This window comes from Primulina tabacum, chromosome 9 (genome assembly GCF_025594145.1).
Source record: "Primulina tabacum isolate GXHZ01 chromosome 9, ASM2559414v2, whole genome shotgun sequence".
Classification (NCBI taxonomy): Eukaryota; Viridiplantae; Streptophyta; class Magnoliopsida; order Lamiales; family Gesneriaceae; genus Primulina; species Primulina tabacum.
Window position 1 is genome coordinate 33,159,271 of NC_134558.1, and position 17,779 is coordinate 33,177,049.

The following is a 17,779-nucleotide window of genomic DNA, read 5'->3' on the forward strand; positions in this document are numbered from 1 at the left end:
TTGGTTGGAGATAGATTTAATTTTTTATACATGAATTGCACTATGTTTCAAGTTAGTATTGCGCTAAAATAAAATAATTGAGTTCGAAGATAACTTAGTTTTTGAGTTGAGAATTGGGATTCTTCTCTTTTATTTGTGGTCTATTAAGGATATTTAATCGACTAGTTTAAAATTTTAGATTTCAAAATGGTCAAACTTATAAGATTAAACCTTAAAATCTAATCAAAAATTGCAATGTATACTTGCTATTAAAAGAATTTGAGGTAAAGCTAGATGAAGATTAATGACTTCAGCTAGCTTATGCTTATACACATACAATAATGTCATCAGACAAAAAATTTACAAATCCTTGTGTAAATGGAATTGGGCTGTTGAAAACATCTCCAACAGCGCAAATGTAACAATTTGTGGCTAAAATTACTTCTGTAACATTAATCAGGTATCAAGATTCCGATGCTTTACTGGTAATGACAGATGCATAATTGGCAATGGCGGATTCCGGCGATTGTCGAAGCTGTGCTATTAGAGGAAACAACTCCGATGAGCGAATGAATTGCCTACATTGTGGGTAAGCACACATCCTGAAAAGCGCAAATAATGCTATCTTTAGGGGTGACTCATTTAAGGCATCCTTTCTTGGGTTCAATGCCACCTTTGAGCAATCGGCCACCACCTTTAGCAATGCCTGAAATGATAATGGTTTTTTGGTTTATGAAAAATGTAGACGCATGGGGATAACATCAGTACTTACAAGACAATTTCAGTGCACCCCTGTGGCATTATAGTTCCCAAGACTTCCACGTGACATAGTTATCAGGATATTGACTGCTGCTATTTCTTTCCACCATTAACAGGTCATTCATACAAAAGCATCATCATTCCCACATGGTTGAAACTACAGTGAAATTGACAATAAAAATAGAATCTAATCTTTCTTATTTATGACAGAGGATGGCCAAATATGTGTGAAACATCACATTTGAGAGGCATATTTTTTAAACAAACTGATGACCGCCAGAAGGACCAGATTGCAGTAATCTCAATGGGGAAAAAGATCTGACTAACGCCAAAATGAACTAGCATGTGCAAAACAGCACCATAAGCGATATTTATCATATGAGAATGGAAGAATTTGAAAATACCTGCATGGCTCCTTTGGAAACTATGTCTTCACAAAGCAAGTTGGAGTTCCGAACAAGATTACTAAGAGCACCTGCAGCATTTGCCTTCGTTTTATCCTCCTCATCTGAGAGGAGTAAGTTTTTCAGCTGAGGGATGACTCTTCTAAGTTCTTCATACAAAGAATCGTTGTGATATGCAGCATTTCCAACCTGGAGTTCAAGACATATACTCATTAATTAGTCTAAAACAATATCACTTCGCCACAAAACAAAATAGAGATAATGTAGTGGTGACATTGTTGAGGAATAGATTGTTGGGAATACAATACTTACTGCAAAACATGCGAACTTCCTTGTTCTTTTGTCAGGATCAGAACATCGATCAATAAGGACGCCAATGATATGATGTTTTGCCTTCAAATAAAATGACAGCTGGTGAGTTACAATAATAATTGTGACCAGACAAGAAAATGCACCACACTTTGTTGGAATCACACATCCAGAAACCTAACGTAGTGATTAATGAATGGATAGTAGATTATCAAGATCAAAAAGCAGCAATAAATTAGAAAATACAAGTGTCCATTGGCGTTTTCATGAGTTCTATACCAGTAAACCATAGAAGTAGGAGCTGTGGCGACACATATTACCAATAGCACTGCAAGCTTTGGAGCGAATATTTGGATCTTCATGCGTTAGAAAGTGCTTCAGAGCCTCCATGATATCTGCTGCCTTGATATTTTCATAAAATAACTGCAGGAACGATTGTGATCAGAAATTTCCGATGTACCTGCCTCACTATCACAATAATGAAAGTATCTGCGTATAGAAAATCAGGTAGAAATTACTATATCCACAAATGATTTTTTTACAAGTGGATAGTTAAGGTGGTGAGATCTTCATAGTAAGAAGATATACTTTTTAACTCAGCCATGAGCAGAATAAAGAACCAGTCACAAAGAAAAATCATTTTGTTGCCTTTTCAAGGACAAATGAGACAACCAAGTCCAAGAGACATTAAGTTCAGGTTAAAGTCTGTAAGAGATCAGAATGATTAAAAAAAATCAAAACTTCAGAACCTATTATTGATGAGAAACAAACATTCGATCAACGAATGCAATACAGCTGACCAACAAGTGTTTTTTCTGGTCAGGTCATTAAGTTTTCTGATCTAGGAAGTATGTGTAGCAAACCTTCCTGAATGGACTCGATAAATAAGGCCTCAAATATTGGAAATCCACGTTACATTGCCATAAGCACCACAAGAAAAGTAGGAACTATAAATATTTAGCTATGCATATTTTTCTCGTTTTACTGTGTTGCTAGTTTTCTGTAAGGCAGATGAGGTATAGACAATGTGACCAGTAAAATGCCAACGAGGTAATAATTATGCCATTTTAGTCTAGTTTTTTGTGACTCATAAAAACTTCACATAATTCATTATGTGCCAAGATGTAATTTTACAAAATTACCCAAGTAGAAGAACGGAATAGAAGTACCTTATCCATACGAGCTAAATCAGAAACAATCATAAGAAAATCCACAGTGGCTTCTCTAGGGCAGGGGCCATTAAGCAACCTTCTTAGTCTGGTTGGATCCAAGAAGCCTTTGCTTACTAGTTGAACCGCTAGGGGGTGTTGGTTCGATAGTTTGGAAATAAAAGCAACTGGCCTGGAAACATCTTTAATTTCCATATGGTCCAAGCAACGGAGAATGATGGCTGGCACTTCAACCTAGGGTACAAAAGCAAACTGCATCATATCAACTACAAAGCCACATTTTTCACTTCAAAAGAGTCATGAATCATTTGGTTGAATATTTCAAGTCAAGCACAGATTAATTTCACGCCGTTCTGGTCATGCTTGCAAGAGAAAAAAACAAAGAAAGAAATGTTCCTGCATATCAAGGAAACTTGTACAATGTCCAATTAGAAGTTAAATTTCACCTAACTGGCCTCACAGAACTTTTTTCCAATATAATGTGCAATTTACACTTCAGAAGCAGAAAAATGAAAGCATTCCCATCTCCATGTTCTATGGCACACGTTCTCCAAGCATTGGTCACTTTCCCAAAAGGACAGCAGTGTCACGTTTAGGTTCCGAAAATTGCTCCCCGTCAAATTAGCATACAACAATATAAAAAGTACAGAAACTCAAATCAAGTATCTGATAGAAAGTATAGGGTAGTAGGGTACTGTTTAGCCTATAAACTAAATCTAGCTGTACTTATACTTAGTGCCAATGGGCTGCTCAACAAACAATAGGGGAACTGAGAAAGAGGCATAGGCTGACCTCCAAAAGTATTTTTATATAGTAGTTCATGTTCGTCTGAATCACTTTCATCATGTCTTTATCTTCAGCACAAACCTTCCCACCAGGAGAGCCCATATTGAGAAGGAAACCACCGTTCACTGAAGCAGTAGCAGATGGAAGACCAGGTGCATTTTGTACAACAACAAATGGAAATGCTAAGAGGTCAATTACAGAATTTATTGTATCTCTAACACCATATTTTCCCCCACCAGGTCCAATCCATGATCGAATAAGCTTAAGATGTGTGTCGGATAATAAATCTGCGATGCACTTGACATGTTCTGTCCTTAACAAAATATGGCGAAATGTGGAAACTCCACCAGAAAGGCATTGCCAAATTGAAGCAATTGTCCTAACAACCCCAGCAGGCGACAATCCTATTTGATCTTGAGGGCAGACAGATACTTGTTGAGAAGCATTTGAAACATTGTTAGCCAATAAATCAATAAGAAGCTCTGGAGCACTGCTTGCACACAACTGTTGCACAGCTAAGGGTCCTCCCAGTTTAGTCTGGAGTCCAACAACCCAACACAGCCATCCCTGATGCCATGCCAGAATGTGAGCATCCCCTTTGGCATGTTGAGATTTATAGCATTTTCATCAGTTGCTGGACCTCTGAGATAGTCACACAAAGTCGGTGTTCGGGGAATTAAAGGAAGAGCTATTTCAGAGATGGCATTTTCAACCGAATTTCCCATTTCAAGAGACAGAATGGATGAAAGAGCCAGCATAGCAGATGCACAAGCAGGTTGCAGTGGCAACTGTGTCATTTCATCTGAGGAAAAATGGTGTGCTAGAGTAGAAAGCCGAGTTTTTTGCTTTTCTGAAGATGCCGTCAGCATAAACAGTGCAGAATTTCTTCCACATGATTTCAGACCTTGAGCAACTGTGGCAAGAACAAGACTTGAATGCATAACTAAGATACGGGTATCCATTGCTTTGAGTTTTGTATTATCTGCTTCTCCATTTATCTCTTTATCAGTAACATCACAAAATGATAGCACGGAGAAGATCTCTGAAACTATTGTGCCATCTCCTCCACCACTAACAACTGCCATCACAGGTAGTTTACTTGGCAAACCACAGAGAACATTTACTACCACTTCACTGCGTGTGCAAACTCTCAAGACAAGCTACATAAAGCACATCAGTCATGTAGTTTAAAGATGAATAAAAAAAGTGCCTTGTTTAATAATCAGGAGAAAAAATTAAAGAGTATGTTGCTTAAGTGGAGCATGTGTATAACTATGTTGTCATTCACACGTACATGGGAAGCATATAGAGTAGGTAAATAGAAAACTTTAATTTTGCAGATTACTTGATGCTTAGGAATTAGTTTTAGCTGCATTTGGTTATGAAAATTTTCTAGCTGTGTTTAATTGATCAAAGACCTATTATACTACTGAACTTCGTTATCCAACATAAGATGATTATTTGAAGCTAACACATCCAACTTCCAAGAAACACAGGTACGTGGAAGACATCAAAATCAGCAAGAGAACAATAATACCTGCAACACGGCACAGAGACAAATCTCATTGCGTTGGCGAAGACAAAAGAAAACAGCAACCTGTATGGATTTCGACTTGAGAAATGCTTTGGTAATGACATCGGTGACCTCTCTTGATTCTGATGCATGCAAGAAACCCTCTTCACGGCATTTAAGGTCGAGTCGGAGTAGAGAATGGCTTCGCAAAGAATTTAGCGGAAACAAAGATCTCTCTTTCATGGATAGAAGTTCAAATGAATCAATGAGCGACCAAATTCCCCTGCAGGCCTCACAAGCAGCTTTTAACAAAGTCGTCGAGCCTGATATGAGACTCGAGCCTGATGATTCCAAACATAAGCACAAATAATCCACCACATCCGAAGATTTAGCATGGACCAAAATTTGTTGAAGAGTTTTATTCACCACCGAAGGAGCAGAAGCTGCCTCAGGCGTTGAAGTAGCAGAAGATGCTCTGAGAGACTGTGCTACTTGAGATAACATGATGGCAACACAGGAAGTGCACTCATAAAGAACTCTTCCTGATGCTTCATCATCACTGCAACTTGTCACCTGCAGAATTTAAAACTTCTGAGTATATCAAGCAAGCAAATGTGATTTTTCCTGAAGAACAAAGATAATTGCAAAGAAATGAATATCACCTGTGAATACAATCCAACCATGGTAACACAATTTTTGAAATAAGGATCACTGACACCAGCTCCACAATCATATATCACTCTTTTTATGGCTGAGAGGCTCTGTTATATAATAAAGCAGATTAACACTCATAATGACTACCACAAGCTTGAACAAATGATCAGAACTCCCTAAATGAAAAATCAAGCGTATTTTTGTAATTTATATGGAACTAAGTGCTCTAATTTAAATAGTTACAATTATATTTCACTACTGAAAGAGGGGATTTCCGCTCCTCGTACACAGAACTTTACAAGAAGAGACTGGCTTCTAATTCAATGTTCTCCCATTTCACAAAGTAAATTCCAAATATTTTCCGCACAAACTGCTATAAAAGATTAAACATGTAAACTGATTCACACTCACAGGCATTCATGATAACCAAGAGCGACTTTGATGTACCTTTGCAATGAAGTCATTTCCATTTGATGGTTTAAATTGAACTATGGCTGAAGCAAAACCAAGAAGTCCACCGACAATTTCATCCAAAATACTGCTTGAATTGAATGCCTCAGCAGCGATCAAATTTGAAAGGATTCTCAGTGACTGGTTCAAAATAACTTCGTCCAGACTCCTTTTAAAATAAATGACAGGAAACGTAACATTCAGTTGAGACAGAGTTAAAATTTATCCAGTAAAAACTGATGAGATATTGTATGTAAAGCAGCCCCTCAAAATATTATTTATATGATCTTTAAGAAGCTGGCATACAAACAAATTAAAAGTTATTTAAAGCAAAAATAAACTTCATAGTAGTCCTGCTGATACAGGGTCTAAACAAGTTATACAGACATCCAACAGCAGCAAAATATCCTTTTCTGTTTGATTCCATCTCTTCACAAAAGCTTCTCAAATAATAACATCCTCCTTGCATATACGCTCTCATAGAACAGCATCATGTACAATTAAGAAATGATATTTAACTTTAGATCATGCTTGTGTACAAGGAAACCTAAATTGAATGACAAGGTAGTTATCACTTAGTTTCAAAATCATTTTAACAATGCAAACTGGCACTAAATGCTAGTTCAAAACACAATAAGATAGTTTACACATGCAGATACATTAAGCAAAATAAACAGCAACCAAAAGGCATAGTATAGACTTGCTGATTGTAAAAAAGACTGATTTACATGCAAGAGTTTTCTGATCCACTGCACACTTTTTTAAGTGGTTGCATAATAGCAGCCAATGCTTCATTGTCTTGACCAATTAAATTTGCACCCTTAACTGTTCGTGAATTATTCTCCAGTCGATCCAATACTTGGCACCCTGAGCACAAAAGAGGCCATATAGCCACTTAAAATACAATATTATCCAAATTAAAATAAGTTAAACCATGATTCACAGAAAACATTATCCATATAATGCAACCAATCAAACTTGACCTTTCAAGAGAAATAACAAATACATTAATGAAGCATCATTTATATGGCACAATGCTAAAAGCAGCAAAGACATATAAGAACTGAAAACAGGCGCAAAAGACATTTAAGGTAGCAGATAGCTACTGCCCAAGGGGGAAGGAGTAGTGAATTATCTATTGAAGACTATGAAAGTTATTTTATCCCTATAGGAAATGATGACCATAGAATAGAACAGTGTGCAGAATCCAGATATTATTATGAAAGATCATGAAAAACAAGTTAAACATAATACAAGAGAAATCTCAGTGTATCGACCAAAATGCGGACAAATCTAGCATTGTCCATAACATCTTAAAAAGCATAAACCCAAGCTCTCCGGAAAGTGGTACAATTGAAACATAGCATAATGCCAGTACTAACCCCATGGCCTGAGGCGCAAGGCGAGGCGCGCGCCTTACCAAAGCAAGGCGCACATTTTTAATTTTTTTTAAAAAAATATGTATTTTAGAAATTAGAATAATATATTAAAACTAATGAAATATTCACGATATCACGTTATTGGCTTCTCTTGCAGTCTGCACACTTCTGCTTTTGTCGTTGTTATTTAATTTGTGAACTGGGCATGCTAGGGTCTGGGTTTGGGGTTGGGTTGGGTTAGGGCCTTCTACATTTTAAGTTAATATTAAAAAAAACAGAGAAGTTGCATTTTGAAAATGCAACTTTTCTGTTACTGAATTTTTTTAAAAAAAAAACAATCTCGGGCGCGCCAGAGCCCTCCTGGGCTCGCCTTTGTGAATCGTTGCGCCTGGGGCTGTGCGCGTGGGACAGCCCCAGGCGCAATGCCCACGCCTGGTGGCGCCTCTCGCCTTGCTCACCTTTGACAACTATGAAATGTCCTAATCCAAAGTCGAATAAAAAATGCAATTTGTTGTCTTGCCCTAACATACCAAACTACATCTTATTATGTTGATGTCGTGTAATCCGCCTAACGTGCCCTAGGCTGGCGTCCAACTAGTGCATAGCGAATTTTAAAACCTCGCAGATGATGGAGTGATTTTTATGTTTATGCACCAAATAGCAAAGGAGAGTTTTTGAGCTATTACATAATGGGTATAAGATAGTCCCGTTTCTTAAAATTCATCAAGACATAGATAAGCTCATTCTTGAAAAAATAAAACACTTTTGTGAGGTACCATCAGGGTAAAAAGATAACATTGAAGCTCCCCTACATAATTGCAACAATAAATCCGATGTATGATACAACGTTAAGGGAATATTTTTGAAATTTTGGAAAATGCACATATTGCCAAAATACAACCTGAAAGTTTTGGGTACAGCATAATCATGTGTAAAAAAAAAAGCGAAAGAGTGCAAAATTTATCAAAAGCAACTTACCTGATTGTGCAGCACCATCCTTACGTGGAAAATTTGGAAGCTCCTCCCTTGGCATGGCATCAACTGTAGAGTTAGTTCTTTTCGATTGAATATTAGTTGGAGAGCATTGGACAATCTCACTTTCATGACTAGGAGAATAATTTTTACCTATAGTAAATACCACCATAGGTAACTTCAAGATATAACTTTGGAGAATAATTGACTTGAGCACTAACTCTCTGGATTTGAAAACATTCGCTGAATAACTTTAAAAGACAATAAAGAGCATACTCTCTCGTACAACAAATTCACGTGGCTTTTGAACACTCCTTTCGTGCCTCAAAGCTGCATCGAAGCCTCGTGGAGATGCTGTGGTCGCGGCACTTACTTCCTGGTTATGATAGATGACACAAATTTGTATGATTATTTTACTTTAAAAAAACATGCCTCTTTTATATAAAAATATGGGAGGAGCATCAAGAAAAAGACAACGGACAGAAAAAATGACAAATCTCACTTCATCCACTTGAGTTTCTTTAACGAATGGATGTTCGAGAAGAGCAGGCCATGTCAGTCTGTTTTGTGGAACCTGTTACCGAGGAAGAAAGTAATATAAAAGAGTCATTATGAAAAATAGAAAGTCCTTGCACATACATTTTTGTTTAAGCGAACTCTACCTTATTCAGTAAACCCTTTAAAAAGCTTCTGAAGTTTGAACTCATGTTGTCTGGATATTTAACAGGATCCTGCAACAAATTCGAAAAAAATATTATTAATACAACATGGTGAAAAATAAAACAGAAAAAAAGTGATTACCTTGATGATGTGCCGGATAAGTGCATACACAGAATTCGTATAGAATGGAGGTTGGCCAACAAATAGTTCATATCTGTATAGCATATGGATTTCTAGATAAGCCAAGACGACGACTATAAACTAGCAAGCAAAATGAAGAAAGATTTCACATAAAGTTGAATACAGCAGGGGCAGGCATCTCTTGAGACATATTTGATTATTAACCATCATCTTTCCATGAGTGATGGCCCTTATTCAAAAATATAAAAAATTGAAACGGTACAAAAGGAACATCAGGAGTATGATTATTCGTTTTAGGCTTTTAATACAGTTTAACCCTGTTCATTTGCGGGAAGAAACATCATTGATACTATGCAAAAGGAACATCACAAGAGTGGAAATTATTTGTTTTAGCGTAATTAAACCTGGTTCATTTGCTGGAAGAAACACCATGTTTTTAGCAATCCTGGCACACAAGGGTGGCCAATTTTTTTGTCATAAGAGCCGGTCATTTGCAATAATTTTCTCCTTAATACTGCTTTTAGAGTAAGTTGCATTAAATTCCTCCTTCATACTGCTTTTGTCATTTGCTTTGATCGAAACACCATGTTTCTAGCAATCCGGGCACACAAGGGTGGGCAAATTTTTTGTCATAAGAGTCAGCCATTTGCAATAATTTTCTCCTTAATACTGCTTTTAGAGTCAGTCGTTTGCATTAGATTCCTCATTCACACTGCTTCTGTCATTTGCTTTGATCATTTCCATCTGATACTAGGTACTGAGAAAAGTGTTGTCCATGCTTTTTTAGTCCAAGGAGATCCCTTAGAAATCATTCAGAAGCTAACTAAATGACGTTAGCATGCTTATCAATACACAATGTTAGAACATAAATCACCCTAAGTTTTAATGTTGTGTACGATGATTGAAAGCGACAAGACTATTCTGTTGGGAGATAGTTCAGATGATCTTTGTGATTGACAAAACTATGGTCACCATGTTCAAGATATTGGAGTCTCTGGTTTTTGCAAGTTCTTGGGATGCAACACCAAAGTCTCCAAGCCGGAGCTCAATGAATTCTTTGAAAATGCGAAGATGGAGCATGGAAATGTCATGTGAACTCTCAAGGGAATCACCTTATCACTTCCAAAGAGTTGTTCGCCAAAATGTTTGATCTTTCAGCCGTCGGTCTGGACTCTTGTGAAAATCTTCCGAAAGGGAATTCTGCACACTGGAGGACAGAGTTCTCAATCTCAATTGCACCATTATCATACCCCACCAACTCGAAGAAAGACCTCAATGTAGAGTACCGTCTGTTTGCTGATCTGGTGAGTAAATCCTTGCTAGCAAAGATTGGGGCCTTTGACAAAATAACGACAGAGAAGTTTATGATCATGGCCACCATCGCCTCTCGGATAAACATAAACTGGTCGGACATCATGTTCAAAACTACCAAAAGGAAGTTGGTTCTTTCTTCTGATACTGATTCAAAAAATGCTTGAGAAATGGTCCCTCTCACCCAAGTCTTTAATGCAAAAAGAATCAGACGAACAAGCCCAAAGTCAAGAAAATCAAGCTGATTAAGCACATCTCCGAGCCGTTTTGCCCAACACCCATTCCAGTCGTTCCCATTTCCAGTCAAGATAGTGGAAAAAGATGAAGTGGCAACTCAATCTTGGTCGAGCCGATGAAGCTCTCAAATGCTCAAGCCGCCATCAACATAGCAATGCAGTGAGTTGATAGAATTGCAAGGAAAAGGCTTGGCTGATTTGACAAATGTTTGGATTGCAAGACAGTGGTTCATTCTTAGCAATTACAGAAGAAAGGAAGTTGAAATCGATTGCATAACTGGAAGACAAGATTCTGCACTTGGCAGAAACCGATTTGATTTCTGAAGCACTGCAACGACGAGATTCCATTAAAATGGAACGCGAGAGAGTGTGATAAAGAAGATTATCATGCAAAAAATAAAGAATTTTGATGCACACTGTTTGACAGCCAGAGATGTTGCGGTGATAAGCCAGCTTGAGATGGATGCTCTCTCCATCTCCATGATTGTTAAAATCAAGAGGCAGAAACTCAAGCTGCCGTATGCTGACATGGAAGAAATAGCGGTTAGAATACCTGTGGCAAAAACAAGCCCTCATCTGAGGTTGAAGTTCTTGTCAAGGAAACTCCAATCGGTGAACCAATCATTGTTGTTGAGAATCTTTCAATAGTTGAGCTCCTGTAAGAAATGACTAGTAACCAGTTCAGCAACTCTGACCACTCTATCTCCTCCATCTACAAAAGACCAGACCTGAGATCTCCCAGATATGTCTTTAATCTCTGTGGATGAAGTTATTCGTTCTTGGTCCCAGTTTGAGTTTGATCAATCCAACATGAACCATTCATCTCTCTTGCCTCAAGATCAACCAAATGATAGAAAAGGTGTCTATACAGAAGAACAGCTCAACAATGGAATCAATGTCTTCCACTCTAGCCAGTGCAATACTTCTCCAAAGAATCTGACCGGCAAGGAGTTGATAATCCATAGTGCATTCATAATTGATGATGCACAAATGAAAGAAGTGGCTTATCAATACCCTGTTTTTGTACAAACCGCACAAGCTCCGACATCACAAGTAACTACTCCAACCGCTGAATCTACACAAGTCTTTCTGCGCATCCATTTGGTGTAGAGTTAGTAATTCAGACAACTTCCTCTCCTCTGGAACCTTACATCGAAGAAGAATCTTCTCCGCAAATCAATCTAAATGTTTCTCCGAGTTTGACGAGACCAACACTCCTCAAGTTATGCTTAAGTAAATCTTTCTCAAAAGAAGGACATGTCAAAATCAATGACCAACCTTGAAATCAAGCATTTTGCTCATACCGTAACTTTCGAAATCTTCAAGAAACAGGTTCTCCCCGAGCTCAGTTCCATATAGAACAACTTCAAAATGATGGCCATCAATCAATCCGCAACAAAAAAACAAGCCGTCGGTATGAATATTGAACACTCGGGCCACATCTCAAGTTAAACATCATGTGGATGCCCGGCTTGATCACATCCAAGCAACTCTTAGTAGTCAGTTGCAAGAAATTCTTGAATTTATGCAGCGTGGTGATGCGAAAAATAGGGGAAGATTACAAGATAACCGAAGAACAGAATAGAAAGGCTTAGAAAACAAGATACGGATATGAAGATGCCGAAAAAGAGAAGGTGGAAGCAGCCGTTCAAGTTTTAGAATATAGGATTTTTTTCTGTAAGTTTATTAGGTTTTCTAAGCATAAATTGTAAAAATATTCTTCATTATCTTAAAGAAGAACAATTTGATGTCTTGAGTTTTATCTATTCTTAAACTGTTAAAATGTTTATTTGTAACATTTGTATCTAGTTTTGCAGCTTGTTTTTGTTATCACCAAAAAAAAAAAATTTGTCAGAATATAAATCACCCTAACCGTTGCTATTAAACTATTTTGCTTGATCTCTTAATCTCTTTTAACCGTGCTATTAAAATATTGCTTGTATTGAATATATATACTTTATCACTAGTCTAGCTGAACCGTTTCCGTATTTATTTATTTTTTAGTGGTCTAGCAAAGTCTAGTCATTCAAGAAATAACTTTAACATCTAAAAAATTGTTAAAGTCTAGCAAAAATTTAAAAGTTTTTATTCGTCTATCTCTAAACACATTTTCGATCCTAACATACAACTAAATAACCGAAATTTTTTTCTTCGTAACTTTAAAAGGAGAAACAGCTAACAAGTCATTGTTTCTTCTTAACTCACAAAAAATTTAAGAAGGAAGCTTGCATACAAAATAACACCAAGGGACCACAGATCGGCGGTGTGGTTATATGGCTGTTCTCGTACTAATTCTGGGGCCATGTACAATGGAGTTCCTGATTTTAAAATATGTAGAAACAAAAGTCAGAAGCCACTAGACATGGCTGTCAATAAAATCACAGAAACGGCATAGGCAACGCTATTGATTCATCCTTACCTTTGATAGACCGCAAGACAACTGTGTTTGCAGACATTGCTCGTGCAAAACCAAAATCACAAAGCTAGTAGACAATTTGACGAAAAAAAAGAAAAGGAAATAAGACATGCAGCTGATATAATCATTAAACAATAGGACAAAACAGTTCCCATTCATGATGATCAAGAACACATGAATGTCAACCCTGGGTCAATGCAAGACTGTAAAAATTATAAAGTGCAACATGAAAATATGCCTCATAATATCAACTTTGGAACAACAAAACAGCAAAGAAAGACAAAAGGGAAACATTTAATACAAACCTTTACAATGGATCCAGCACCTATGAGTATGTTTTGTGGCTTCATATCACGATGGATGATACGATTCGAGTGGAGATAATGCAATGCTCTCACCTAAAAATAGACCAGTAAAATGATATACCAAAAGGAGAATTTGTATCCAAGAGTGACTAAATCACGTGGACACCATTTCAGTACCAATAACAGAAAGGACAAAATCATTATACTCCCCCTACAGATTTAAAATCTTATTACCAACAGTTGTACAGAATGAGTCAGATGCATAAAGCAATAGCTCAAAGAAACTGAGTACCAGCTGTTTAGCAATTGCTTGAACTTGTTCTTCAGGAAGGCACTTGTCATCCTCGAGAATTTCAAAAAGCTCACCCTGCAATAAAATACATTATGCACGTAACTTTCATTTTCCCTTACGGTGCACAGGATCGTAGCAAAATAATTGATCGAATGGAGATAATTTGAAAAAGAAGTGGTATTTACTTGTGCGAATTCAGTGACAACACAAAACTCTTGCGGGCTCTCGAATGAATCCAGCATTGCTACAATATTTTCATGCTTCAACTTTCTAAGAATCTGAACAGCTCCAAACCAGCTAAAGTTAGCACATGGCCACGTGCAAAACCTTAAAATTTTACGTAAATACCAAAATGCAAACATAAAATTACATGCGCTTAGTCTACTAACAGAAGGAAATCAACAATAGAAAAAAGAATAAGAATAAACATGATAGATACCTCAATTTCCTGTCTTAAATTCAAAATGTCCTTCTCTGTTTTTCCATGTTTAGGGATAAATTTCATAGCAACCGTCTGTCAATTTTTTGGCATAAACCAGAGTAAGAAGTAAGAACGGATAAATAGATTTACAGCGGTGTATTAATTATATAAATATAAAACAAAAAAGTAGATAATACCTGGCCAGTGAACTTCTGCCTTCCTTTGTAAACTTTACCAAACGAGCCCTCTCCCGCGAGCTCTATTACATGATAATTCTCGACACCCATTTATGCTGATTCTGACAACAATATACCACAATCTAAAAATTACCACGCATCAGGAAGTAAGACCAAGAGCCTTAACCCAGATTACATCAACGATTGAGTCATTTCAATCAACTTAAGATAAAATCACTCTATAATCAAGTATCGGTTAAACTAGTCCATCAACAGGTCATCATCTTCATGCATAGCGATTGGAAGCATTAAGTTCGAGGAAATTAAACGAACACAAAGCACAAAAGACATCTGTTTTCACCTGGAAAATTCACTATGACTGTGAAGTAGATTGTTGAAATCGAATCTGAACTTCAAGTTTTCCCGAGTGTAAGAGAAAAGACGGGAAGGGGTGAAGTCCTTAGATTTGGAAAAATGGAGGGTCTGCGATATGTCCGTTTACTTATTTTTTTATCAATTCAAATATTTCAAATGAAGGCAAACCCGCTGCGTGACGTTGTACGACGTCGTTTCGCCCCCTATGATAAAAATATTTCAAGGCATAAAATAAGATTATTTTCATAAATAATTTACTTTTTCGTTGTATTATAATTTTTTTAAGACTATGAAATTCACTGTCATAAATTTCAATATATATTGAATAAATCTCTAAACTAATAAATAAATTGAAAATCAGCGCTAGTAAGATAACCGTACTTGACAAATATTGTGTATCATGCTCTTCCGAGAAACTGTTGGTAGGAATAATCGAACTCCTAACTATTGATCAAATGTTCACTTACTCTATTAACTCGAACACTTCACGAGGGACCGCTGTAATATTGTTTGATCTATAAGATTATGTTTGGTGCACGGTGGTTATCTCGCTTCTTATTTTCCCTCCATTTATTCATTTTGAGCTGGTTTTTTCTTCTTTCTCCTTGTGGTTAAAAATAGATTTTCAATTCATTTACCTTTGTACAAATGTGTGCGGATGAAAAAAAAGATTCGTTATTAAAAACATAATTTTTAAAGACGTGTCCAGACTCATTTCGATTTTACTACTAATAATATTTCTAAATTGGATTAATTGGTTTTCGTTGATGTTTGTTATGGGGAATGTTTCAATTCATTTATACCTTAGTACGATTTAAGTTAATCGAACAATATCCAGAACTTGGGCGATTGTTATCCCTACATCTAAACACTCAATTTCCTAATTGAAAGTGCTCAGTTTCACCCAAATTGTACTCAGATATTGGTGATTCAAACTGTAAATGTGATTATTAAGATTAGAACTTGTACCTAACTCAACTCAAAAGTTAGCTCAATGGAGGAGGATTGTCCAAGACCATATACAACTCTCAGGTATTTTATCCATTCGATGTGGGACAACTAGCACACCCCCTCACGTCCATGAATGAATATCTAGAGCGTGAAGTTTAAAATGACCCAATTATGGGCAGAACGGGTGACCCAACTATGGGCAGTCCAACACATAACGGTAGAACCTTAGCTCTGATACCATATTAAGATTGGAACTTGGACCTAACTCAATCACAAAAGCTAGCTCAAGAGGGAGGATTGTCCAAGACCATATATACAACTTTCAGATATTTTATCCAACCGACGCAGGACAATTAACAGTGATTACTATAGCCAAATCCTACAACTTTTTCTTCTTACTTTTCACTTGTACACCTCTTTTCTCATCCAATGTGTAACCAAAAATAATGGAAAAAAAAGCAACCTAATTAAAAAAGTTATCAATAGTAAAATCGAAATGGGTATTGACAAATATTTAAGAAATTCTGTTTTTTCATAATGAAAAAATAATAATTTAATCCACCCCATTTTTGTAAAGTTCTAGCAGAAATCGAAAATTTATTTTTCATCATAACCGGTGGAAGAAAAATAAGAAGAAAACAACAAAAAACAATAGATAGAAGATAACTAGCTCTACAACCAATGAAAATCACTAAAATAATAAATAGGGAGCTAAAACAAAAATTGTGTGTGTCATGGAGTTGAAACATATTTTCCCTGATATAGATAATGAGGAGAAACTTAAGTTTATTATTGAGGGTATATTGATAATTTAGCCATAGATAAACTAATAAGGTTGACATGTTTCTATAAGAATTATTTTGATATTTATTATTAAAATAAATCTCATGGAATTGATTTTTATAATCAAACTAAAATCTTTCATTTAAATGTAGTAATTGAGACATGTTTTTATCAGTCTTTTAACGAAGTGGCCTAAGACCATTTAGATGACCGTTCTTTGTCCTAATTTTTAGAAAAGCTCTCTCTATTGGTGTTGTTACATTATCAATGTTTTTTTTTTTTTAAAGAATATTTGACATATTTGCCTATTAATTTATATCGGATGCAGATGAGAAATGTGCCACATATTTTGAGTTTGAATCCGACACGGATGAATTATTGAAAAAATATGGAGACGAAAAAAGAAGAATTAGGTATTGGGAAAAAAATCATAGACATTAGGTGGTGGATGGTTGACCGCCTACCGTTTTTTAAAACAATGGCTTTTATATATATACACTACATTCAGAAATGGCTTTTTTTAGATAATTTAAGCTTCTAAAATGGTCTGCCCACATTAATGCATGTCTTGAATCCCCGTGCATATCACGAGTTCACAAAAATGTTTGTCGTTTTATCAAAAATTATAATTAATGATGACAATACAACTTCAATTTTTTAAATCATATATCAACTCAAACTTAACGTGTCTCAAATGTTGTACACAACATGATGTACCTCATATATCTCTTTCAATAATTTTAGCAATTGTAATTCATGCTGTGAGAGTCCAACATGTGATATTGGCTCTGTATCAATTGTATGTTCGAGAATTTGTCGTTTTACAAAAAATTATAGCTGACAATAGTTATGCAGTCCATCATTTTAAATCGCACAAATGCTCAAGCGTAACAAGTCTCGATCACTTTTGTAATATATGTAATTTATGCACGCCCTCCAACAGATCTATTTAAGAACATATGGTATTGCTTAAAAAAAATCTTTCCAGCTTATTTTTTCCAAATTTTATAGGAGGCTCGGATGCAAATTACCCAAAAATATATCGCAAAATTTGAAATTTAAAATCGGTAAATATAAATTTTTTGAAATAAAAAAAGGGTGTGAAAATAGGCATAGCATATATATAGAGTTTTAGCACATTTTACTAAAAAGAAATTTGATTGCAATGCTCACACTCAACCTCGCTTCACTCTTGTCGAGGTTATTTTAAAGGTGTGTCTAATTTTGTTTCGGCTCTCAGTGAATTTTTTAAAAAACTTAAAATTATTCATGAGATATGTATTGTTTGAAGGGGAAGTTGGTGAAAATTTCCCGATCAAAACATTTCTTTGGGTTCAC

General features: G+C 36.1%; 1 protein-coding gene across 1 annotated transcript; it reads right to left on the reverse strand.

The window, feature by feature from the left end:
* Nucleotides 1–219: 219 nt before the first annotated feature.
* On the reverse strand, nucleotides 220–14,842 carry LOC142555321 (serine/threonine-protein kinase TIO-like). Its single transcript, XM_075666141.1, is given in 24 exon segments — nucleotides 220–685; nucleotides 1,143–1,331; nucleotides 1,455–1,535; nucleotides 1,731–1,874; nucleotides 2,621–2,854; nucleotides 3,413–3,933; nucleotides 3,936–4,566; nucleotides 4,944–5,492; nucleotides 5,582–5,680; nucleotides 6,021–6,192; nucleotides 6,752–6,890; nucleotides 8,381–8,527; nucleotides 8,651–8,750; nucleotides 8,877–8,948; nucleotides 9,037–9,105; nucleotides 9,176–9,248; nucleotides 12,956–13,040; nucleotides 13,142–13,205; nucleotides 13,444–13,536; nucleotides 13,736–13,810; nucleotides 13,921–14,013; nucleotides 14,175–14,249; nucleotides 14,354–14,475; nucleotides 14,694–14,842. Coding segments are annotated over 23 exon segments (4,038 nt in total). The 5' UTR covers nucleotides 14,444–14,475; nucleotides 14,694–14,842; the 3' UTR covers nucleotides 220–442.
* Between the last annotated feature and the right edge of the window lie 2,937 nt (nucleotides 14,843–17,779).